The sequence below is a fragment of the Mustela lutreola genome, chromosome 4, assembly GCF_030435805.1.
Source record: "Mustela lutreola isolate mMusLut2 chromosome 4, mMusLut2.pri, whole genome shotgun sequence".
Classification (NCBI taxonomy): domain Eukaryota; kingdom Metazoa; phylum Chordata; class Mammalia; order Carnivora; family Mustelidae; genus Mustela; species Mustela lutreola.
The window spans coordinates 123,175,740-123,199,060 of NC_081293.1; the positions used below are offsets into that span (position 1 = coordinate 123,175,740).

General features: G+C 34.2%; 1 protein-coding gene across 2 annotated transcripts in view; it reads right to left on the reverse strand.

Annotated features, from left to right (window-relative positions):
- The window catches only part of SEMA3A (semaphorin 3A), a 322,510-nt gene that overhangs the window by 18,955 nt on the left and 280,234 nt on the right, over positions 1–23,321 (reverse strand). For both annotated transcript variants that reach the window (XM_059170983.1, XM_059170982.1), the window contains 5 exons: positions 21,544–21,763; positions 18,593–18,684; positions 10,501–10,542; positions 5,802–5,959; positions 2,121–2,188 (listed from right to left, as the gene is read on the reverse strand). In XM_059170983.1, coding sequence (XP_059026966.1) covers positions 2,121–2,188; positions 5,802–5,959; positions 10,501–10,542; positions 18,593–18,684; positions 21,544–21,763 — 580 coding nt within the window. The remainder of the gene's footprint in view (positions 1–2,120; positions 2,189–5,801; positions 5,960–10,500; positions 10,543–18,592; positions 18,685–21,543; positions 21,764–23,321) is intronic.

Below are 23,321 nucleotides of genomic sequence, written 5' to 3' on the forward strand. Positions count from 1 at the left end.
AATTGAGTCATGTTTACTTTCTATACTTAAGCAATTCTATATTTTCAATTTTTAAAAGCTTTCATCACTCTAACTTCATCAAAACAGAACTTCAAAATCTGAAGCACTTTCCAAAAGCCATTCATTCAACAGTCAATATTTCTTTATACACAGTCTTACTTTTTAAAAAATATGCTTTTGGTCAGCTCTTCTTTGTATTATATGTATGTCACAATTCCAGCATATATACCATTTTCAAAAAATACCAAGTGGGTCTATGAAGGAACTAGATTATTCAACAAATGGATATGTCTACAGTAATTCGCCAGCAATCTTTAAAATATAGCATAGTATCTTACATGTAGTAGTATATAATCATTTTTTATTAGTTAATTGATTGGTCAATGATGTTTCTTAAGAAATCTATTTTTAAATATGGTTGTGTTAATAGCAATGTATGACTTAAGTCATTTTCACAATAAATAATAGATACTATTTAGTTTAAATCTTTACTAAAAACCAAAAACAGTAAGGGACGTATCTGTGCTGTAGCTTCAAATGTTTAGATTCATTCAATAAAAGTGTATTAAATATCTATAATATTCAAGATAATTGCATCTGTTATAACCCTAGAAATATGAGTGAGCAAAATAGCAAAGTCTATATTGATATGGAGATTGAAGTATGATCAGAAATGAGCTCTAATTCTATTGTCCTATTTCTTTTACTTGCAGTTTTTATCATTAGCTTCTCCATACCTGAGCAAAAAGATTCTTTAATATGACAAATTCATAATACTGCATTGCTTAAATGGTGCTGATCATAATTCAATATTTGTACATGAAATAGATTAATGCAAGACTAGTTAATGTTTGGTTGTCCAGCTGAAATACATCATGTGAAAAATTTAAGGAGGATATGTCAATAATCTACCCTACCTGCACAAACACAAAAAAATCATGACATTTGCTCCAATTCAGTGGTATCCTTTTTCTTTATAATGAGAACAATAACAGACAGTAAAGTTCTTGGCAAGAAATTGTGCAAGCAAGATGGACCCCAAATATAGGCTCAATTTGTGGGTACCTATCTTCTGTTACTGGCATCCCCCAGACAACCCGGTGAGTATTCATGAATCAGATACCAGCACGTACAGGATACACAACAGGGGGATCTGACCTCCAGAAGGTAGCCAGGTTTTGGAATGCCTGTTGGGGTGTTATTTATGCAGTGTGTTTTCTTTCTTAACATTCATGAAACGTGAATATTGTATACCAGAAGTAGTGCATCAAATCCAAGTTAACTGATAAAAATATTAGACTTTCTTTTAAGATCAATGTAAAAGACACCAAAAAAGTTAATAAGGTAATTATGTTCAATTACATGTAACATATTTACATTTTGTATTTCAGCTATTTTTAACTATGAATTGTTCATTAGCTGTGATGTCATTGATATATTTTCCCAGCAGAGGGAAGCACAACCTCATTATTGTTTTTGTAAAGGGTTGAAATGGGGGGAGTGAGATATACTACAATTTTACCACATTTTAAAGGAAGTTTGGTTGATATTCCAGCATTAAGTACTGGATATTAATTAGGGCTTGACATCTTTAAGGAAGCATAAAATGAAACAATCCAAATCCTCAGTTCAAGGGAATATCCTACTAGAAAATCAATGTGAAGAGAGCAGAATTATCTTCTACTTGACTAGGATACCCAATAACAATATAGAAGGGCTGCATCATCACCATAATAATTTGAATGGCTTATTTTAAGGCTACATTTTCTTCTTTAATATATTTAAATGAATATTTCTCTTGCCCGTTGCTCTCAAGTTGCTAACTACATATGAAAGCATGTATTAAACCTGGCTTCTTCTAGGTAATATGAGAAAATTGAAATTTAAGCATTGTGAGGATCTAAAACTTGGATTTATCATATCTGCAATTAAAAAAGCAAAATTCACCATTTAGTATTCTTTAGAATTTTCTTTCTTCTAGATTTCCTTTCTCTTCAGTTGCATTTCCTTAAGTATTCTGGTACTGCTGTGTGCCCCGCATGCACATGTGTGGGTATACACTACTGCTGATGACTTACCCTGGTATTAGCAGGTTGAAAGATGAAAGTATTGTAACTTACCATGGTGTTGTAAGTCTGAACAGTGAGTGAGTGGGTCTCCATTTCTTATATCTTGTCGTCTTGTGCGTCTAAAACAATTACATTTAAAAGGTATTATAGCATTCTTATCCCATCTTCAAATTTGTCATAAGAATTAAGAAGAATCAAAAATCAAAGACACCCGGAGCTTACAGGAAGACGTGCATCTGTATCTGACTAAAGAATTTTTTTTTTTTAAGCAGCTCATTACACCTGTAGGAGAAGTCTCCAGGTGATCAAAATGGAAAATAATATATAAATGCACTAACAATGCAGTAAAGTTTTTCAAAGTTATAACAAAAGACTCATGGTTTATGTACAACTGGATGCCAATCAGGAAGAATGTAACATGAGGAAACTCTAAAATTCTTAACATTTTAAATTCTGAGAAAAAGGCACAAAATATAGAATACCAACCCGTTTCTTCAATAATCCGAATTAAACTTCCTTTTTCTGTTCACTAATGGGAGAGTGAACTTGCAAATTAAAATTGACGATTGTTTTCTTTCTCTTAATACTTACTTATACATAATTCCTTACATAGCCTTTTGTTAAATTTAAAAGTATTAATTCTGTGATATCCATTTTTTTAAGATTTTATTTATTTGTCAGAGAGCAGGCAAGAGTGGTGGAGAGGAGCAGAGGGAGAGGGAGAAGCAGACTCCCTGATAAGCAGGGAGCCCAATGCAGGACTCAATCCCATGACACTGGCATCATGACCTGAGTCGAAGGCAGACGCTTAACAGACAGAGCCACCCAGGCATCCCTATGAAATCTAGTTTTAAGTTACTTTTGAATTTTTCTCTTTGGTTGTTATATCAACCTTTCATTAATAAAACATTTCTTTTGTGATCCTACAGCTATGACTGCAGACTGATTTACCTGTGAAATGAATAAAAGAAGAAGTGCGGTAACAAATATTGTAGAGCAAGTCTGCCTCCTGTCAGAGGAAGATGGCAGAAGGAGGACTCACCTCTAAGAAAAGCCAAATTTGCTATAAAAATCTAAAGAGATCTCTTCCTACATACTGTTGCTCAGATAATATTAGTTGCAACACATTCTGGGTGTCTTCTTTCTTTACTTTGCTGGTGGTTGACTGGAAAGGAGGTTGTCTCTAGCTATCTCAGTGCAAGTAGGATGTGGAGATTGAGAAAGAGGCTAAAAATGGAGATAGGCTACATATAACAGAATGAAAAAGACTAGGGACATTTGCCCAACTATTTTCTGTGTCAATGTTAATTAATATTGTCTTGCTGCAAAGTTAGTTACCACCCCTGAAAAGAGTTCTCACAAAGGCCATTCACATTTGCCAACATGGAAATTGTTACTGTATTCATAAATTTAGAAGACTAAAGTATTTATAGATTTCTATTTGTAGAATTGGTGAGACTATCAAACAGATGTTGCGCATTTCAAAATTGAGCCAACAAGGGAACTTGTGAAACACGAACCACAAAGCATTTGGGAAGGCATTTTTTACTGCCATTTAGGCTTTTGAAAAAAGCCATCACAAGGAATATATAAATTGTGAGGCCTGCCTCTAAACATCCTTTTCAAAGACACATGGAATTGGATTAAGTAAAATCTTCAAGGCACAACAAAAATGTGTTAATGATAATTCCTTCAGTCTGGAATTATAGGTATGCAATAAACATATCTCAAATATATAATATACAGGTTTTTAACTTTTTATAGATGTAGTTATCTCATTTTTATCTTCTTTCTTGTTAAAAAAAAAGCTTAAAATTTGATCGAGTTATTGCTAATATAGGTAACATCATATACTTCCACGTGGAAATGTAATGGTACTCATTTTTAATTCAAGCATGAATTTTATATTTTCCAATATTAAAAGTACCTAGATCTAAGTGATATTAAGAACCACAGAAGTTCAACCTTAAATAATTTAATTTTATTCCTATAAAAACTGCATATTCCTATTTATTAAACTATCCATGTTTCCTTTACTCAGTAACACATTTTCTCCACACTAAACTTTTGTTTCAGTTTTAAACTTCTAGCAAAATCGGTTGGTTTATGAAAAAATATAAACATGTTATTTTAATTCTGAATGTTGAAGGCTTAAGGAAATTGCATTTATTAAATGGAATTAGCTACTACTACACTTACATTTAATATTAACAAGATAACTGTTTTAATCTATATGGACTGATTATATATGAAAAATTTAAGTTGTACACGATTTAACACAGCCAATGTTATCTGAAGTATGTAATCAAAAGATTTAAGTACATATTAGGGTTATTCCTTTCCCCTAGAATTTTTTCAAAACATGTTAAATGACCCAAATGTAGAACACAGCTTACTAGCAATGAAAAAAATCCACATCACAGCTTCTTGTAAAACATTAACTACAGTAAAAAATAAAACAAATTTTATTACTCCTAAAAGGCAGTGGACCTTGATAACTCTGATTTCTATTTTATGTTTCAAAAGGCTGATGTGCATACTGTTAATCTTTGGGTTTATATTAGCAAGTTACTGTGTATTGCTTTCATTGCTTGTTTCTGAAATACTAGTAAATATCTACAGAGACAGGTAGCCATATGTTTGCTGTAGAGAGTATGCTGAGGTGAATATTTTGTCAGATTAAGAAAGTGTTTTTATTTTTTGAAGCTTAAGTAAACCCAGTTTGTACACAACTTTTAAGATGTGTCTAAGAGTTCCCTGAAGGTTAACAGTACTCCTCAACAGTACTGTATCAAATAATCAAATGCCTGTTCCTAATGCCCACAATCTCCTAGACAGCAATGTATAACTATGTTTTATCTAAACATATTATTTTAGATAGCTTCTAGGCATATCTTAGCAACTTTTAAGCATGTCCAAGAAAGATGCTGTTAAATATTATGAATATGCTTAAAATATTTGTGTAATATATACAAAGATATTATCATGTGGTTTTATATTTCAAGTTCAAACACTACAAACACAAGATGATACTATGGTAATACCGTGGTCTTTAAATTTGGGAGGGGTCGAATAAATATATATTTTGCATCAAATAAAGATATAGTATGATGCTAGTTAGTCAGCATTATACAAAAAATGTAGTATCTTTTAAAATTGCAAAAATTTTTGACTTTTTATAATTGAAACCCTGTATACTATCTAAGACTCTAAAAGTAAATAAATTACTTTCTTTGCAAATTATCCATTCATCCAATGACATAAATTGCCTTATTAAAATTTAAAACCAGGATAGAATGTTGCTGGATAGAAAAAAAAGAGTATTTTTGGAGAGAAAAGCATTTTTGGTCAAAAGGCACATGGCCCAGTTTAGATTCTGTTTCTGACTTTCTCTGTGGCTTTGGCCCTCATTTCTCCCCCTGTGTAAAATGAAGTTGGAAAACTTTATAATTTCCGAGTGTAAACATTCAAGGACAGTACTGTAATGTTTTAGATTTCCCTCAGTAATTTATTAAAACCATTTGTTCCATTATATTTGGTACCCAACTATAATTACATGTTTTTCTGATTGTTTTGACTATTTAAGAGAAAGGAAAAAAACCCCAAATCCCTTTAAACCACTCTTCATTCATCAGAAAAAGGTGATGTACTTATCTGAAGAAAGCTATTTAAAAACAGATTCAAGTAAGATAAATAGCAAACATTCGCATTTATTTCTGGTCTTTCTCCTACCTCTTTGCAGTGGGAAAATAGCGAGAGCATGAAGAGCCATCCCAGGCACAGTAAGGGTCTCGGGCGAGGCAGCACTCTGCGCAGGCTTTCCCATAAATATCGCAGCGGTGTAATGGAAGCTGAGCGACCCCCGTGGTGGAACCGATATATAGTTGTTGCTGTGGGAAAAGTTTAGTATTATGTCAAAACAATCCTGTTGTGTTTTTTTTATCTTTTCTCTAAAAAAGGGTTACTTATACGGAACACATCAAAAATAGATTTATGCTAATGGGTTCAAAAAAATCCCATTATTGGCAATTTTGTCAAAAGCCTGGCAGATCATATGAACATTTAAAAAGACCAAGAGCAACATCTAAATACTTGGCTAAAACAAGTGTATTTTAAAATATAAAACCAAGGGAAGACAGTCAAGGTTATATATCAGTTATATCTCAATAACGATAAAAATTTAAATTAAAGATGACACAGTAATATAATTTTCAAATCTTCAATGTTTTTGTTCTTGGAAAGTTTTCTTTTTTTTTTTCTTTTAAACTTCTCTGCTGTTTGTAATTTTGATTAATCAGCAAATCTATATTGCCATGTATTCTCTTGGTCTTGAAGCAGGGAACATTTGCATTTGACTCATGGGTGCCCTGTATCATTGCCTGTGATATAGTCTGCCCTCCTATAAGTCCTCCAGAGGAAAGCTTTGGTGCTCGCATTTTAAGTCTCACTCAACATCAACTGTCTTGTCTTTGCACTACCTTCAGGAAGATTACTTTAAACCAAACAACTCAACTGCTTTTCATCTGAAAGATCATCAAATGGGGAAATGTACACTCTGGCTGGTGCAGTAGACTTGAACACAGAACTTGGCTGTTGTGGAAAAGTGCTATGTTGGCCATCAAGGTACCTGGATTCTAAATCTTGCCCTGTACTAATTCTCTGTGTCATCTTGAGCCATTCTCCTAATTTTTCTAAGACTTCACTTTCTTAGTCACAAAATGAGCATGTTTAACTAGATCTTTAAAGTATGCATTCAGATAAAATGTTTTACAATGCCATTATACTCAATGAATTTGCAGTTACCAAATGAGGTAGAATATGGGGGGAGAAACTTTGTGGCAGCAACCAAACCAGGATTTCAGCACAGTTTTAAAAATGCTTTTTACGGTTCAGCCAGTGTAGCATTTGAGCAACCGCAAATACATGTAAATACAAGATAAAATACAAATAAAACTTTCATAATATCTCCACTTTTTGCTGTAATTAGTATCATAGCTCCTTTTCTTGTACTAAAGGACTGAATGGCTATAGTAAGCCTTAAATAAAAGTTGAATAAATACTGAACCATGTATTGGTACACATGGAAAAGACTTCAAAATTGTATTTTAATTTCTTTACAATGTAAATGAAAAAGAAGTTGTAGAAAAGCTAATATTTGAAACATGATGTGCTCTTTTAATATTACAAATTGCCTGAAAGCAATGGATATAATTAAAATTACATTTACAAATTACTTTGAAAGATGAACAACATAAATAAACATAAATTGAAGACTGATGTATCTATTATAATCTATGAAATTAATGGGGATATAAAAAGTATTTAAACACAAAATAATTCTGTGTTTAAAAGCTAACCAGCTAACATATCTTAATAAAAGAAAGGGAAATAAGGGAGAAAACGTAATACAGTAAAAAGTAAGCCATTATTAAAACAGTTACCTTGATAACTTTTACCCTGATTCATATTGCTTATTGCATTTCAGTAGTAAAGACTATTTATATCAATATTCTAGTTTAGTAGTAAACAGAATATGTACTATGGATGTTCAATCTCTTAATATATTCATCTTTTATTATGAACCAAAAGATTCTATAAATCATGGCAAATTAAAAAAAGCAGTAGTTGAGTCCTTGGGAGGAAAAGATGGGTATTGTTAAGCTCTCTGTCAAGAGAAATTTATGTTGATTTGTACTTCTCTTAAAGCTTCCATAGAACCAGAATGTGGTAAAAGTTGGCTGTGATTTGAAAAATATTAGTAAAGGACTATTGGAAGGAACTTTTTCCCCCTCCTGTCCTTTCTCTCCTTCAAAATCATATTTAAAAAAAAAAAAAAAAAAACTTAGTTTGTACTGAAGGCAGGCAATCACAATGCAATAAAAGATGAAATAAACATGACAACTTTTTAAAATTTTTATATATTTTTTTGTTTCTTTTTCAAAGAGAGAGAGAGGGAGAGAGGCGGACAGCATAAGCAGGGGGAGGGGCAGAGGGAGAAACAGACTCCCTGCTAAGCAGGGACCTTGATGTGGGACTTGATCCCAGCATCCCAGGATCATGACCTGAGCTGAAGGCAGACATTTAACCAACTGAGACACCCAGGTGCCCAACATGAGACACTGAAACGAATTAGTTAAAATGGGGTAGTCATATCCACAATCATGGTTGGCATTGGTGAATATGGACTTGTGGAACACCGTATTGTGGTCAGAACTATTTAAAAAACTACTGATCAAGTTGGTCACACCAAATCAAAAGATCTCTAGGACTAGCCAATAACTTAAGAAGCATAAGCGAAATTCACACAAATTTTTAAGAATATGAAATTTTAGTTGGGAAGGAGTTATTACCTAAATAACAGTATCTAAATCTGTCATATTCCTTTAAGGAGGAAACCAGAGAAATTAACATGGGAATTAAAAACCAAAAATAGGGCAACCAAAATTACTGCCACGAAAACTATCATGAAAAGTGTGATAAAATGCCCCAAATTAAATACAACTAGTCTAGTTTTCATTTTATAATTATTCTGCAGTACTACTAAAGAATTGCAAAACTAATTACGCCATCTAGAAAAAAATATAGGGGCGGCTTGCAAGCACCATTGAACATAATCCAGTCCCTAGCAAGTAACCTGATGTGCTTTTTCTGCCCAATTTAACATCACCACAGGCTTTCTCACTAGCCTCCTTAACAAGTTTCGGGTCATAAACAGGTGATGAGTCCATTTATCCAGAAAATTAGTTGCAACACTATTTGACCCTCTTGAAACTACTGCCTCACTTTTAAAATTTCCATAAGCATGAGTAAAACTGATTCAGATCTAAATGAAATCAAACTGCCAGTAACAGAAAATGAAGGGTAGGAATACTTCTCTTATGTCATGGTATTTTAAACTGATGAACTGTTTCTGGTATTTTGGGTGTTTTTTTTTTTTTTCTCTCTCTCTCTGTGTGTGTGTGTGTGTGTGTGAAGCATGTTACATTTAATAGGCAATTCTTAAAGTACTTAAAAATACTTAAACAAAAAGAAACTTTTTATAAAACTATATGTAACATAATTAAGAATGGCAATGAAACCCAGCAGAGAATAAATAAATAATTTAAAAAATCATTAAAGGAAAGAATATCCCAGTCTAGCTTCCTTTCTGGAAATCCCCGGATTTCCTTGCCAACATTTGACAATTTTTAGATTACAAGAACAGGTGAACACATACTTATGAAGTGTAAGATAACAGTATCAGGGTCAATAATATCTGCACTCTGAGTTTCTCTAAATATCTTAGAGATTATCAATCTATTTTGATATGTAAGTGTGGAAAGGATATACACTGAGTTTTACTGGCACAGTATTTTAGTGTCATGTACAGGGATAAAACATGTAAACAATTCAGCAATAAGATTAACCAAATGATTTTCATATTTAACAATTTCACATATAAGTTTGGAATGGCCAGTGAAGGGCTTCCTACTCCATTGTGGCTTTTTCTTCTAGGTTATTTAATAATTAATTTCAACTCTGTATCCAAGGTTTTTTGGGGGTTGTTGTTTTTTGTTTTTTTGTTTTTTTTTTTTTTTTTTTTTTTTTTTTTTTTTTGAGTTACCACTGATACACTGAATAGAAAGCTATGTAACATTTATGGGGAAAAGATAACTTATTAAAAGTTAAAATTATATTTGTTTTGAACATATAATTTAACATTTAGAAGTCATTTGTGTTTCTTAAGTGTCTTGCCAAAGCATTCATTCAATGTGAATGCAAAGCCTATTAACACACTGTCCTTAACGTTTGAATTCTTGGAGTTTAATAACTTATCACTGGCAGTGACTATTTTGCTGTTTTCCTTTTATATGCAGCCAAGCTAAATGTTTTCTCTAGTACAAAATACTACTGAAAAAGCAAAGTTGACTTTTGAGTCAAGATCCTCCAAACATATACAGCCCAGTACAAAATTTTATTAGCTTATAAAATAAATATTGTTTATTTATGCAAATTAAATTAAGTGGTAAACTTATTTATATTCTCAAAGATACACCAAAGATATACACAAAGATATACCATCTCAAAGATACACCAATTTATATTCTCAAAGATACATCACACACCAAAAATACATGATATTTTTAAGGATAGATAAAAATAATTACTAAGCAAAACTTTACAATGACCCAAAAAAGAAATGCTGTAAATGAAAATTTACAACCACCAATGATCTAAGAAATATATTTATAGGAATGTCAGCTTGGTCAAAAACAGAGGGCAATGAAAAGGATCTTTAATTTTCACTCTACTAGCTTATTGTAAGAATGTTCTTTCTTTTTGGGGTGGGAGACTACTGTTAATAAAGCTGTAAAATCTGATGAATCATAACTATGTTTATCTAACTGAAACAGCAAATTAACAAAATGACTGTAATACATAATGATAGTACCTGCTTGGTGGAAAGCTCCATTGCTGAAATAGTAGTTGGCTCCTAAAGAAGAAAAAGAAAATGTGAACTCTTTGTTCAATTAGAAAAGTCAGTCATTAACATTAATGAACATAGATCACCAACATAAGCTTTGAGAGAGTTAACTTCAGTGCCTACAAAAAGCAATGTAATTGGGAAATAAGATACATGAAGGAAGGTGCGTGCATGAGTAGCGAAGACGTGGCACAGACAAAAGGAGGATATTAATGTCTTCCAGTCAAAGACATACATATCTGCAGTTGATCAAGTTGGGTTATTGCTCATGGCAGTAAGGGAGACCATGAGACTGCGCAGCGGAAGAGTCTTGGAAAGAACACAGAGGTTTTGGGCCTCTGTTGGTTGATTTGAGAGAGGGTTCAAGGAAGTGGTGTTTGCTCCACATGGGATATCAAAGAAAGCAGAGGAAATTCTATGATTTCGTCTCTTCATACATCTTATTTAGGATGAGGGAAGAGCAAAATGAGGATAAAGTAAAAGTTGGTAAAGAAGTAGCCATTACTCATAGAGGCAGGATAGGGGATATTTGGTCATTTTTGGTGGTTTGGACAATGTTTATGGTCTTGTCTGTTTTCAGACAGGATTACAGAATGGTCTTTCTTTTTTCTTTCTTTTTTTAATATTTTATTTATTTGACAGAGAGAAATCACAACTAGGCAGAGAGGCAGGCACAGAGAGAGGAGGAAGCAGGCTCCCTGCAGAGCAGAGAGCCCAATGAGAGGCTCGATCCCAGGACCCCATGAACCTGACCTGAGTTGAAGGCAGAGGCCCTAACCCACTGAGCCAGCCAGGCGCCCCGGTCTTGCTATTTTCTTGATTCCTCATGGTCACAGAGTAGCCTTGCCTGATGCTTGTGTTCTGTGAGAACTTGCACGCTCACATGGAGAACGCTGGGCTGTGAGTGCCAGGCCAGCTCCCAATAACACCAACTACAAGTTGATAGTATTAGGCTAGTTTCCAGCTGTCAAGGACTGTGAGAGCTCAGAGCAGGATGAGATTACCGTATTATCAAAATGACTATTTAATGTGCAAAGGCCTACACTACATGTCTTTGCCAGAGTACATGATCTCTTCAATTTCTATCAACAGGCTATCTAGAGATAATAACTAGGGGAGTAATAACCACCAATATATTTCAATGAGTGTTCTGCTGAAGCCCATCATGAGCATATATAGTTTGAATAAATAAATACCATTCTTTGATTAACTTAGACTACCAAAAGGCTATTCACCTGAACACATTACCTTACATTCTCTCAGATTTACTTTCACTAAACTGTGCTCCATTGTATTCTTCATCATACTAAGAAGGAGACTGCTTGAGGGTTTCAGAGGTGGTTAATGAGAAAGAGGCTTAGGTGGGAAGAAGAATCTTAGAAGGCTCACTGTTTAGGTGACTATAGCTGAGCCCTGAACAAAGTGTGAAGAGCTGGATTCTGAAGCCAAACTGCATAGATTCAAATGCAAACCTGGCCACAGGTGTGATAGAAGGGGAGGTATGTAACCTCTCTGTAATTCGCTTTTCTTATCTTAAAAATGAGTATGATGGTATCTTCCCTGTAGGATTGATGAAAAGACTAAATGAGTTCATAAAGGCAAAGTACTTTACAAATGTGCTTGGCACAGAGTGTTTATTCAAATCTCTTGTCTCTCTTTCTCACTCTCTCTCTCTCTCTCACACACATATACACACACAACCCCCGTATCTTTTACTTGCTTTAGCTTTCCTTTCTAGTGCTTATCACTACCTGGAAATACACAGATACATATTGTATTAATGAGTATATATAATATATATAATAACATATATATGATATAAATATAACATTTATCTTGTGCCTTGTGAGTTTCCCCTTAGACCCCTGTAAGGGCCTGTTCAGCCAGAGCAGCCTCACCCCGGTTGAACTGCCATCTTGTTGTAAAACTTAAATTGACCTTGTCCCCCCAGGGGAACTTACTTAAAAGCAAGTCGGGGAAACCAGTCCCAGGTAACAAAGTCCAAATACAAGGGTGGGTCAGGCCAGGTGGAGGTATTCAATCAATCGGGGGCACATACTGTCTTCTAGGTACCAAGGAGTCTGGGCCCCCAACCTTTGGGAGCCTTTTGGCGCCAATCCTAACCAAGGTGTGATAGGCTAAATCAAATATCTACTAGGGTAAACTGTAATTCGATTGGTCGTCTAGCATCACTGTGTAGTTTCCTGTGTGTGTTACAATCTCACTGGCCACCTGTGTGTGGCGAGGCCCAACCACATGGCCTTTGCTCTATAAAAGTTAGTCTGGAAAGCAGGGAGGGGTCATCCTCTCTGGAGGGGCGGCCCTGACCGGTCTGTTTGACGATCGGTCTGATTCCTGATGCTTGGCGCGAATTAAAGCTTTGCTTGACCTTCGCTTTGTATCAGCCTCGCTCCTTTAATCATGGACCCATTATTGGGGTACCCAATTTTGGGGGGACCCAACACCTCAAAGCAGTGTCTGAGGTAAGTTCTTATCTGCAGGTAGGGAGCAGGAGTAAGGAATGAAGGATTGACAGGAAGGAGAAAAAGTAAAGAAAAAAAATTGTTTTGTTATGGAAGTCACCATGAGAGAAAATCTGAAGAGAGTAGACAATGACTCTCAAAATTGTTCACTGAGATTTACACCAGGAAAACTATTTATTCATTCCATTACTCACTGGATGCCCACAGGAGTGTTAAATCTCCCACACCTCCAGTTGGAACTCCTGTCCTTTTGCCTGCTGTCAGAGAAGTCCTGGGGCATACAGTGAGGCTGACAGGATGTAAGGAGGAGCAGCACAGGCGTCTCATATTTTTTTTTTTCCTGTTTGTCCCCATAAGTGACCCCCCCAGCCCCCACCACACACACACACACACACACACACACACACACACACACACACACTCTAATTTAGGAAAGGGATGTTTGGCTGTTCAGTCACTGATATATTCCTAGTATCTGGGATTGTTTCTGGTATTTATAAATTCTCAAAAAAATCTGTTAAATGAATTGAGTGAATGAAAGATAAATGAATGTTCTGCCAATTTTTCCTTTCCTCTCCTATCTCTTCCACTTTCCCCATTGCATTCTGTTCCTTCCTCTTAATTTGTCTGAGATAAAGGTGGTCATCTTTTAAAAAGATCTTTCCTTAATCTTTCAGTTCAGCTGAAATTCCTTCGAAAATAATCTGAGGATTCTATTCTCACTGTCTTTACTTGTTCATATCCCATTCAATGCCACTCATTCCTCAGCCCACTGAGGCTAGCCCCTCCCCTAGAGAGGTGGCCTATGAATCTTAGAAGCAGAAATCACTAATGAACTATACTGGTGAATGAACACTTTTATTCTATATTTATTATTACTGGACTTCTTTGTTTTATATGGCATGACTGACTACTCATTTCTTTTGACTGCTTCCTCTATTAAATATCATTATGCCTTGGAACTCTTTTTTTTTTTTTAAGATTTTATTTCTTTATTTGTCAGAGAGAGAGAGAGAGAAAGAGAGTTCACAAGCAGGGGGAGGGTCAAGAGGCAGAGGGACAAGCAAGCTCCCCACTGAGAAGGGAGCCTAATGTGGGACTCAATCCCAGGATCCTGGGATCAAGACCTGGGCTGAAGGCAGAAGCTTAGTCGAGAGAGCCACCCAGGTGCCCCTGATTTCAACATTCTTAAATTAAGATCCTAGAATTTCTAATTAAAAGAAAATTATTTATTTTTTGGACCAGTAAATTAGTAGCAGTTTGGAATAGGATGTGCTATTTGCTGCCGGCCGTTGAATTTTAATAGACAATATATTAAGATGACATCCATTTAAATAAGCTATATTTCTTTCTGAGAAATAGCTGGTGGTGAATACGACTTCCATTTAAAACAGATGTAGCTTCATAAGCATTTTTTCATGAAACTGGTTTCAATTGCAAAGTTAATTGGTGTTCAAGTAAAAATGAAATTAAAAACTTAGCATCTTTTCAAGATTTTCTATGACTCTAATTTACCATTTTTTTTCAGATATTTTAATCCAGTCCTTATTAAACTTTCGTGCTTGCAGAGCTTTGCAACCTGCTGATCCCAGGAGAATCTGACTTAACTCCCTGGATGCTAAAGCACGCGGGTGCTCCTTTAGAATGAGTTAATAGACTAGGTTTTAGAAAGCATCAATTATGTTTTACATTTGAATGGAAATTAAACTCTTTCATTTGTAGCTCAGCTGTTCACGGAATATTGCATAAATTGAGTTTAAAATGCAAGCGTTATCAATGTAACTGCCTTGCCATCCTTTGCAGTCAATAGGACTATAAATAAAATCCATTGTACTAAATGCACAGCAACTTGATGTAACACTCCACTGTCGCAAAGGTAAAATTTTCCTTGAACTGGAAAGAAGACCCCATCGTAAGGTTATAATACCTTACTACTAATATTAACTTAATAGTACAATTAATTTGTAAAAACTTTAAAAATTTAAGGAATTAAGAAACTGAGGCTCAACTGACTTTAATCAAGTTGTTCAGAATCACTAGTAAATATGATCCAAATACAGACTTATGATTACAAGTAATACGTGGAATTAGGTTTGTGTCTTGGTACTCCAGTACCATTTCAATACCATTTTGAATATGTAATGGCAATTTAAAATCATTTCCTATACCAATGCCAATTTTATTTCACATTTTATTACCTATTAAAATTTTATTCTAAAATGGAAATTTCTGTTACTGAGGAATATTTTTCTTTCTATACTCCGATTGGGATTTGATTTCACCCAGAAAAAAAAAGTCTCTTGGATGTAACTGAAACCAATGGAATGTTCTGTGATTAGCCAGGGTGTTTTCCTAAAACCAACCTCAAGATGGCAATGGACATAGTACTGGCTTTAATTCAGGCTTTTATATGAAGTTTGCTTTATTCAGCCTAGCAAGGACACGTACGGAACATGGTCTCCTGGAGATGATATTTTAGTAAAATTAACTTGTTGGTTGACATTAAACTCCAAGAGTATCAGACACTACTATGACTCTAACTCTGTTCCTTGTCTATTTATATTGTCAAAATACTGTTATGCTCAGGTTAACACTTTTTAATTTTATTTTATGTTAAATGGAATGACATGCAAGGTTCAAATAGAAATACAGAAACTGTAACATTTCTCTGCTTGTTTCACTGTAATAGCAATCGCTTTAATGTGTTGTGTTTTTTTCCCTCCCACTACAAAATTAAACAAAGTTTGACAGTGAAATATTCCAATTGCTAGACCACAATATATGTATGAACTCTGCCTGATAGAATAGAATGTTAAAAGTAAATATTTCTCTAAACTTTGCCCAAATATGTTTTGTCTACTTCAGTGCCAAAGAAATAATAATGACAATAATGCATAACAGAGAATATGGGAGAGAACTGGAACATTTATCTATGGAAGGAGATGTGTCCCAGGTTGCAAACTATCTTTTTATAAAAGCATAAATTAAAAAAAAAAAAAAAAACACTTGTCTACCAGCACAATATCACCTGTTTGTACTTAATTGTAGGAGAATGATTAATAACCTTTCTCATGATATCTTAACACAAAAATGCCATTCCAATAGTTATCATAGGCTTAATTCAGTTGTGTATTTCTCTGGAAACTGCAAAATATTAACAAAATCTAATAGATTATTAAATATTTTGCTTGTGAGATTGTTGGCTTTCAACCTCTCAAGATTTTGTTGTCATTTACTAGATTACCTTAAATTCATATCTTTTTAAACTAGAATTTTTATTAATGTACTAAAGAACATGGCTAAGGTGTGAATGATAAATTTAAAATCCTAGAGATATAAGGAATTAAATATAAACAACTGAAGGGAAATATACAACAGTAACATGACAAATACAAAAGTAAGAGAGTCTGGATATAAATAAGACATTTTTAAGTTATCATAATATTTCACAGTATCTCCTGTAACTTCACTTATAACAGTGATTGGAACATAAATTTCTAAATACATAGAGTTGGTAATTTTTTTTTTTTCTTTCCACTAGAGATTACTACGGGATATAATCAGCAGGATAACTTGTTGCTTTTCCCAGTTTGTTTTCCACATATTCTAGGACCTCACTTTAAGTATGGCCTTTCTGAGGAAGACCATAAACTCTTTAATTTCTCATATTTCACTTTTTCATCAATACTGATTCCTTTATTCATTTAATAGATGTTGGATGAAAATCTTTTAGGCTGTGGAGACAACAATGAACAAAGACAGCAATTAACTTTTTTGCCCCTCAGTGTCCGTGATGTGTTTGCTAAATCTAGAAGGACTCTATATTGTTAACACCAGTCCTTTTGGATAGTTGTATTTTTGAATTTGTTGGCTAAAGTATCAATGTGTATATACTGAAATGGGTCTTGGTGAACAACAGTGTTTAGTTATTACTCTATACTAGACGTAAAATAAGGCCAAAGTACATGATTCTAAAAAATCAGAATAGAATTATGATGATTTTTAGGCTTTTGAAGTCTTAAACCAAGGGTTAACAGAAAACTCCACTAAATATCTGGCTTACTTTCAGTGTAGCTAAGCTAAAACAATAAAACTGTATTAATAAAATTTGAGCATAGTACCTGACACTGTCCTGGATGTTTTATGTAAATGTCTAATTTTTCTAGCTTCCTTGAAGTAGGTGTTACACTTGCTGTTTCACTGATGGGGAAGCTCAAAGAGATCATATAAGTATTCCCCAAAAATGCTATTTAGATGTGAGTGAAGAGCCTAAACTCTTTCCACCAGAACACTGTTTTAGTTGTTATTACAAAATACCTATATTCTGATTGACCAGTTATCTGTTTCAGTGCCAATCATAATTTTAATTGTTTGAGTTAATTAATTAGGAGCTTGCCATTTTCTACTTCATTTTTTCTTCAAAATATTCCTGAATAGTAAGCAAGAACCTAACTGGGGACTAAATGAGATAACTCTGAGTTGTGAGATTAGATCTAATGTTTTCTTTCTTTCTGCCTATTCTTCTAATTCCAATTTATTCTATAGTTATAAAACTTCATATGTTTGCACTACTCTTTTTTTTAAAGATTTATTTATTTATTTATTTGAGAGAGAGGCAGTGAGAGAGAGCATGAGCAAGGAGAAGGTCAGAGGGAGAAGCTGACTCCCCATGGAGCTGGGAGCCCAATCCGGGACTTGATCCCGGGACTCCGGGATCATGACCTGAGCCGAAAACAGTCGTCCAACCAACTGAGCCACCCAGGCGTCCCACTACTCTTTTAATAAAAACTGAAGTAACACCTTTTATGGGCACTATTGCCCTGTCATATCTCATAAATAATTTATATCAAGGTGTATTTCAATTGAAACTCTTCCTATTAGCTAGCTATCTAAAAGAAACAATGGACATTGTAGTACATGTGATATTACTTTGGTTCTCCTCTCTCTCTTCAACCCATATCCTGCTGCCTCTATCCCCAATACCATACAAATTTACCTGGGCCCTCTGTGATTCTGGACAAAGGAACAAATATCCATATATTTCTTAAGTGTGTAGACTAGGAACCCATAACATTATTTGGCACCAGTGATATAAAAACCTCAATTCTGGGGTATAACAAATGATTTAAGAAAATATAATAAAACAATTCATGAATAAGCCCAAAAATGACTGAAACATCTTCATTTGCCTGTCATTCTGATATCATTCCTTTAAAACATTCATGGACGTTGCCTCTCATTCCAGTTATACCATAATGCATGAGAGGGGAAATTTGGGGGTGGGGAGCAACATAAGTTTATTCATTGAGGTAACTTATATAAATATAAAATGTAAATCATATATTTTATTATTGAGAACACAAAATATGAGCCAAGAATATATTTCTTTACATTTTTAGATTTAACTAGCACTGAAAGTTTCAAGGTTTATTTTGACTAGTGTCTGGCTTTCTAATTGACAAGCTAATTAGAAGGGTATGCTAGACTCCTTGTCCATACCAAGTTCAGTGTGCAGCTGTCCTGGGGGAAAGACATACAAGTGAACTTGTTGACACTTGAAATTGAGCAGCACTCACCCGAAAAACTGTCATTTCTTCCAACAGAACTTCTTCTAAATCATGCCAAGTCTCCTTAGGAATTGAAACTACTTTAAGAACGGTCCCAACATCTTTGAAAGAGAGTAGAGGGGGAGAACACAATTTAAATAGATCTGAACAAAGGATAGCATTAATAAATGGAATTGGTATTTGACCCCAGACTTCCTTTTATTTTTCTGGTATAGCAGTAGCAAAGTATATATTCAAATGTATTTCATGCAACTAGATAAACTACAAACATAGCTGTGGAATAAAAAAAAATTGAATTTTTAGAAATATATGAAGCATGGAAGATGGCTTTATCCTGAACTTGCAAAATTAAAAAAAATATGTAATAATCACTAGGTTGAACTAATCGTGTTTAAAAAATATTTTAATCTCCATTATCAGGTATCTCAGAAAAAAAAAAAAAAGATAATCCTAATTTGGTATGACAGGTTTGTTGTGAAAGCGGGGACTCCTTGTGAAGACTTAATGCAGTTGCAAAATGCAAGGAATGTTGTCAAGCAACAGTAGTTGGAGCTTCCAAGCCTTGCTGCTCATCTTCCTGCCACCTGGAAGCCTTTAGTACTTAACAGGCCCCTAAAGACACCTCAATGACCATTAAGTGATGAATGACAATAACTTGATTTCCCAAAATAAACACCTTGGATTACTTTTTCCGGTGGTTTTTCAATAATGGTTAAGCAGGTTTGGCTAACAAACTGGTTTGATTAATGTCTTGAATAATCAGTTTTAGAGTACTAAAGAAATGTAAAATTCAGGCATAAATAATAAATTGGAAACACTGTATAGGGATTTAAAGCATTGTTTACCCTAATTCTCACTGCAAAAAGAGACAAAATGTTTTAAGGAAAAGAGCTGCTGCTTTTACTCCAAGTTGTTTTAAGGGGATATATTATTTTTCCAATATTTACAGATATGTTTCTATTCCTTGATAGAAAAAAGAACAGGATCTTATTAAAATTAAAAAAAAAACGGACACTTAACATTTCAACATTCCAGTTCTGATCAGCTGATCAATTATTTTTAGCTTCAGCTGGCTCATTTTAGCCCAGTTTAACTGAATCATTATTTGAAAAGAGAATCATACATCAGAAAAATAATTCAATGTATTCATTGAATAACTACTGATAACCATTTTCAGGGCATCAATATGATGTGTTCTGTGAGATCAAGATAAGTTGTTAGTGAAAAAAAGAAGGAAAATTTGCTAGCATGTCCCTTGTAATGTGAAAAAAAAAAATGCCCTCTGTTAAAAGGTTACTTCTATGTTTATAGGACTTTAGACTACTCATGACACCAAAGATTAAAGGTAAATTAGGTTAATCTACTCAGTGCCTCTGAAGGGTTTCCAGTATCCAAACATAACTTTATCTGTGTTCCAGATCTAGTTTTACCGAGTAGTATTTCAAACAATTTCACACAAATTGAATCAGATTACTTAACTAGGATCAATATACTGTGATGTGCAATTCAGTTAAAAGATAAAATTACTGTAATCAATTTACTTTGCTGACAGATGACCCTGGTCTGTACTGACCGATAGCCATCCACATCTTCAGACATTCAACATACTCATGAAACTGGTTCCTTTAAAGACAGATTGTGTCCAAGAGGAATTAAAAACTCATGACTGAATTTCTTGGTCAAATACCTGGAAGCAAGCCTTTGTTGCACAGACAATGAGTGAGGGACTTCTCAACATGTTTGGGCAAGAGGTGAAAAAAGAGCTAAGTGTGACATTACTGAATAAACTTAATTACTCTGTAGATAGATCTAATTATATTTTGACATTAACTGAATACAAATCCTATCATTTTATAATTTCTAAAGATTTATATAGCCAGCAGTTGATACTTGATTCACTAATTTTTATCAAACTGAGTCTCAGTGGGATGCTTTTATTTGATAAATTTTCTCACTTAAAAAAGTAGACTGCACCATGTTGCTAAGAATCTGACACCATTACATCTGATAACAAGTAGTTCACAATTTCGTTATAAAACTTTAAACCTTTAAAGCACTTACCACACAATGACCATTCCCCTGTAGTTAATTCAGTTTTTTTCTGTTTCTTACCAAGGGAAAATACATGCTATTATACAAGGTTTCAGCAGAGCAGTCACTCTGCTTCTCATTGATTTATGTCAGTTAACAAAGCTAATGGAGACTAGAAATTTATTGCCTTGAAATCTGACCCTAACTACCCTAACTAGCAAGTTTCAGTTTTGGACTGGTGCTTTCAAAATAGTATTAATGAAGAGAGTAGGGGGAAAATACAATAGCAATGGGATTCCTTCTGAAAATATACCTGTTAAAATGTTTGTTGGTAATCATGGACTTAGCAGAAATCTGTTGTTACATTTCTACAGAAATGGAACTAAAATGTGTCTGATGATTCTTTAAGTCCATTTTGCTGTTCCCCTGATGAAGTTTTGTTTTGTTTTGTTTTGTTTTGTTTTCTCTCATTGTACGGCAAAAACACTAGCCAAAATTTATTTGCCAGAAGATTTGCACCCTGTGATAATTTTAAAGTTCAGATCATTTGCATTAATATAGTCCAGAAACATTGAATGTCTTGGGAATGTTACCATGGTTTGACCTATACAAATTGGGTCTAAAAAGCCAATGGCTAGAAAAGAGTTAGGATTCAGTTATAGACATCGATTGTCTACCTAATCATTAGCTTTACTGACTGCATTTATCAGCTTTTGATTGAAAAGGAGATTGGGCTTAAATCAATATACATCAGCTTGTTACTTTTTTAGTAACACCCTGTCATGGTAGATGTTCAGGATTTTTAGTCGTTTATTGGAAGTTAACTCTATCCTGACAGTGACTATAAAAACTTCCTTCAGTTCTTAGCACACTCAGTCAGTTAAACAATGTTCTGGCAGGAAATTCAGAGCTAAAATTAAAACATTTACCTGTTCCAATAAACATAACATCATATTGGCCATCTTCTGCATCCACTCGATCAACTACAATTTGTGTAAACTGATAATTTACATCTGTTTTGATCATTATCGGGCGGTTATTAATAGGAAACACTGGATTGTACATAGCTGGATGACTTCTTGCGAATGTTATAACATCATCAGGAAGATCTTTTGTAGAGTCAAATCCACCAAATGTTTTACTGGGACACTGTTAGGAGAAAGAGAATATCTTTTGATTAAAATACAGTAAATAGAATTATAAATTATGCTATAATTTATAATCTCAATAATCATAAACTAAATCTAAACCTGTCAGTATTTCTTTAAAATTAAGTATCAGATAAACTAAAACATAATGTTACTAACATTAGTAGATATAATATATAGCATACATTTCCTAAACATCTCTGAAAATTCAGTGGGATTTAGTTATGTCACCATTTCTTACCTAAAACTACAAACACATCTGAAGAATTCAATGTACAGGAATCTGATGCCTCTGTTAGTGGCAACACAATATATTTTACCAGTATGGTAAAGTATTTGAAATAAGAAATGGAATATGTGACAACTAAATCCAATTAATAATCAGATTAGAGAATCTCAGAATGTCTACAGCCATACCACCCTGAACGCGCCCGATCTCGTCTGATCTCGGAAGCTAAGCAGGGTCGGGCCTGGTTAGTACTTGGATGGGAGAGAATCTCAGAATAATTTTCTTGGATACATTTTTTTCCCCCTGTGACATTACTCTAAAATACAAATGCTCTTTTCAAACTAAAGGACAGTATACACTATTTTTTACTGCTTTGTTGCTAACATAACCCTGAAAAAGCACCACAGAAAGTATCAATACTATCTCATTAATAATTAATTTTAAGGATAAGGAAATATGTTATTCGTAGTGTTTAACAATCTCCATGGCCCTGCGACTGGCTAATCAAGAGTGGACCAAGCTAAAGCGATGATGGCTACAGAGAAGCAGAAAGGATGCCCCGTGCTACGCTGGCGTAACATCAGCTCTGGATATAAATACTCCCCATAACGCAGTAAGACAAAAATGAGGAAATTCAGATTTTACTGTGTCTCTTTTCATTGCATTTAACTATGTGGTACAAGCATTCAATGTACAATATCTCCAACCTGTTACATTTTATCTTATAGCTACATAACTTTTTGCCATTTAATGTAAGAGTTCACTGGGAAATGAACTATAATTAAGAGAAGTTCTTGATTTTACAAGAGACTTATTAGAAGGAGAAATCAATCGTCTTTGCCATTACCTTGATACAGGTCATTAATAATTCATGGAAAATGAAACAAATAAACTTGTTTTGAAATGGGAAGAGTATCTATCTATCTCTGAATATGTATGTGTGTTGTATATAGAGGGAGACACACACCATAATAATGCACTAATACAACAGTTAAAGGATTTAAGGAATTTTTAAGTAAATTATAAAGTTACTTATTTAATATGTTTCACTGAGTATGTTTTTCTCCACTAGTGTTGACAAAATGACTATTCTCAGATGCCACTTTTTTTTGAATTCATGAACTCGTCCTTCTGGCAGCCCTTCTCTAATTCCTAGAGTAGGCATTACACTCTGCTTCTGTCTTTAACAATCGGTACACACTGCTGACTTAATGTCCCATGTTTTAACAACTCTCTATGAGGAATGAGTGAGAACACAGGCTCTAGAACCAAACTGCCTGAACTGAATCCTGGTTCCTCTCCTAGCCTCAGAGTCCCCATCTGTGAAAAG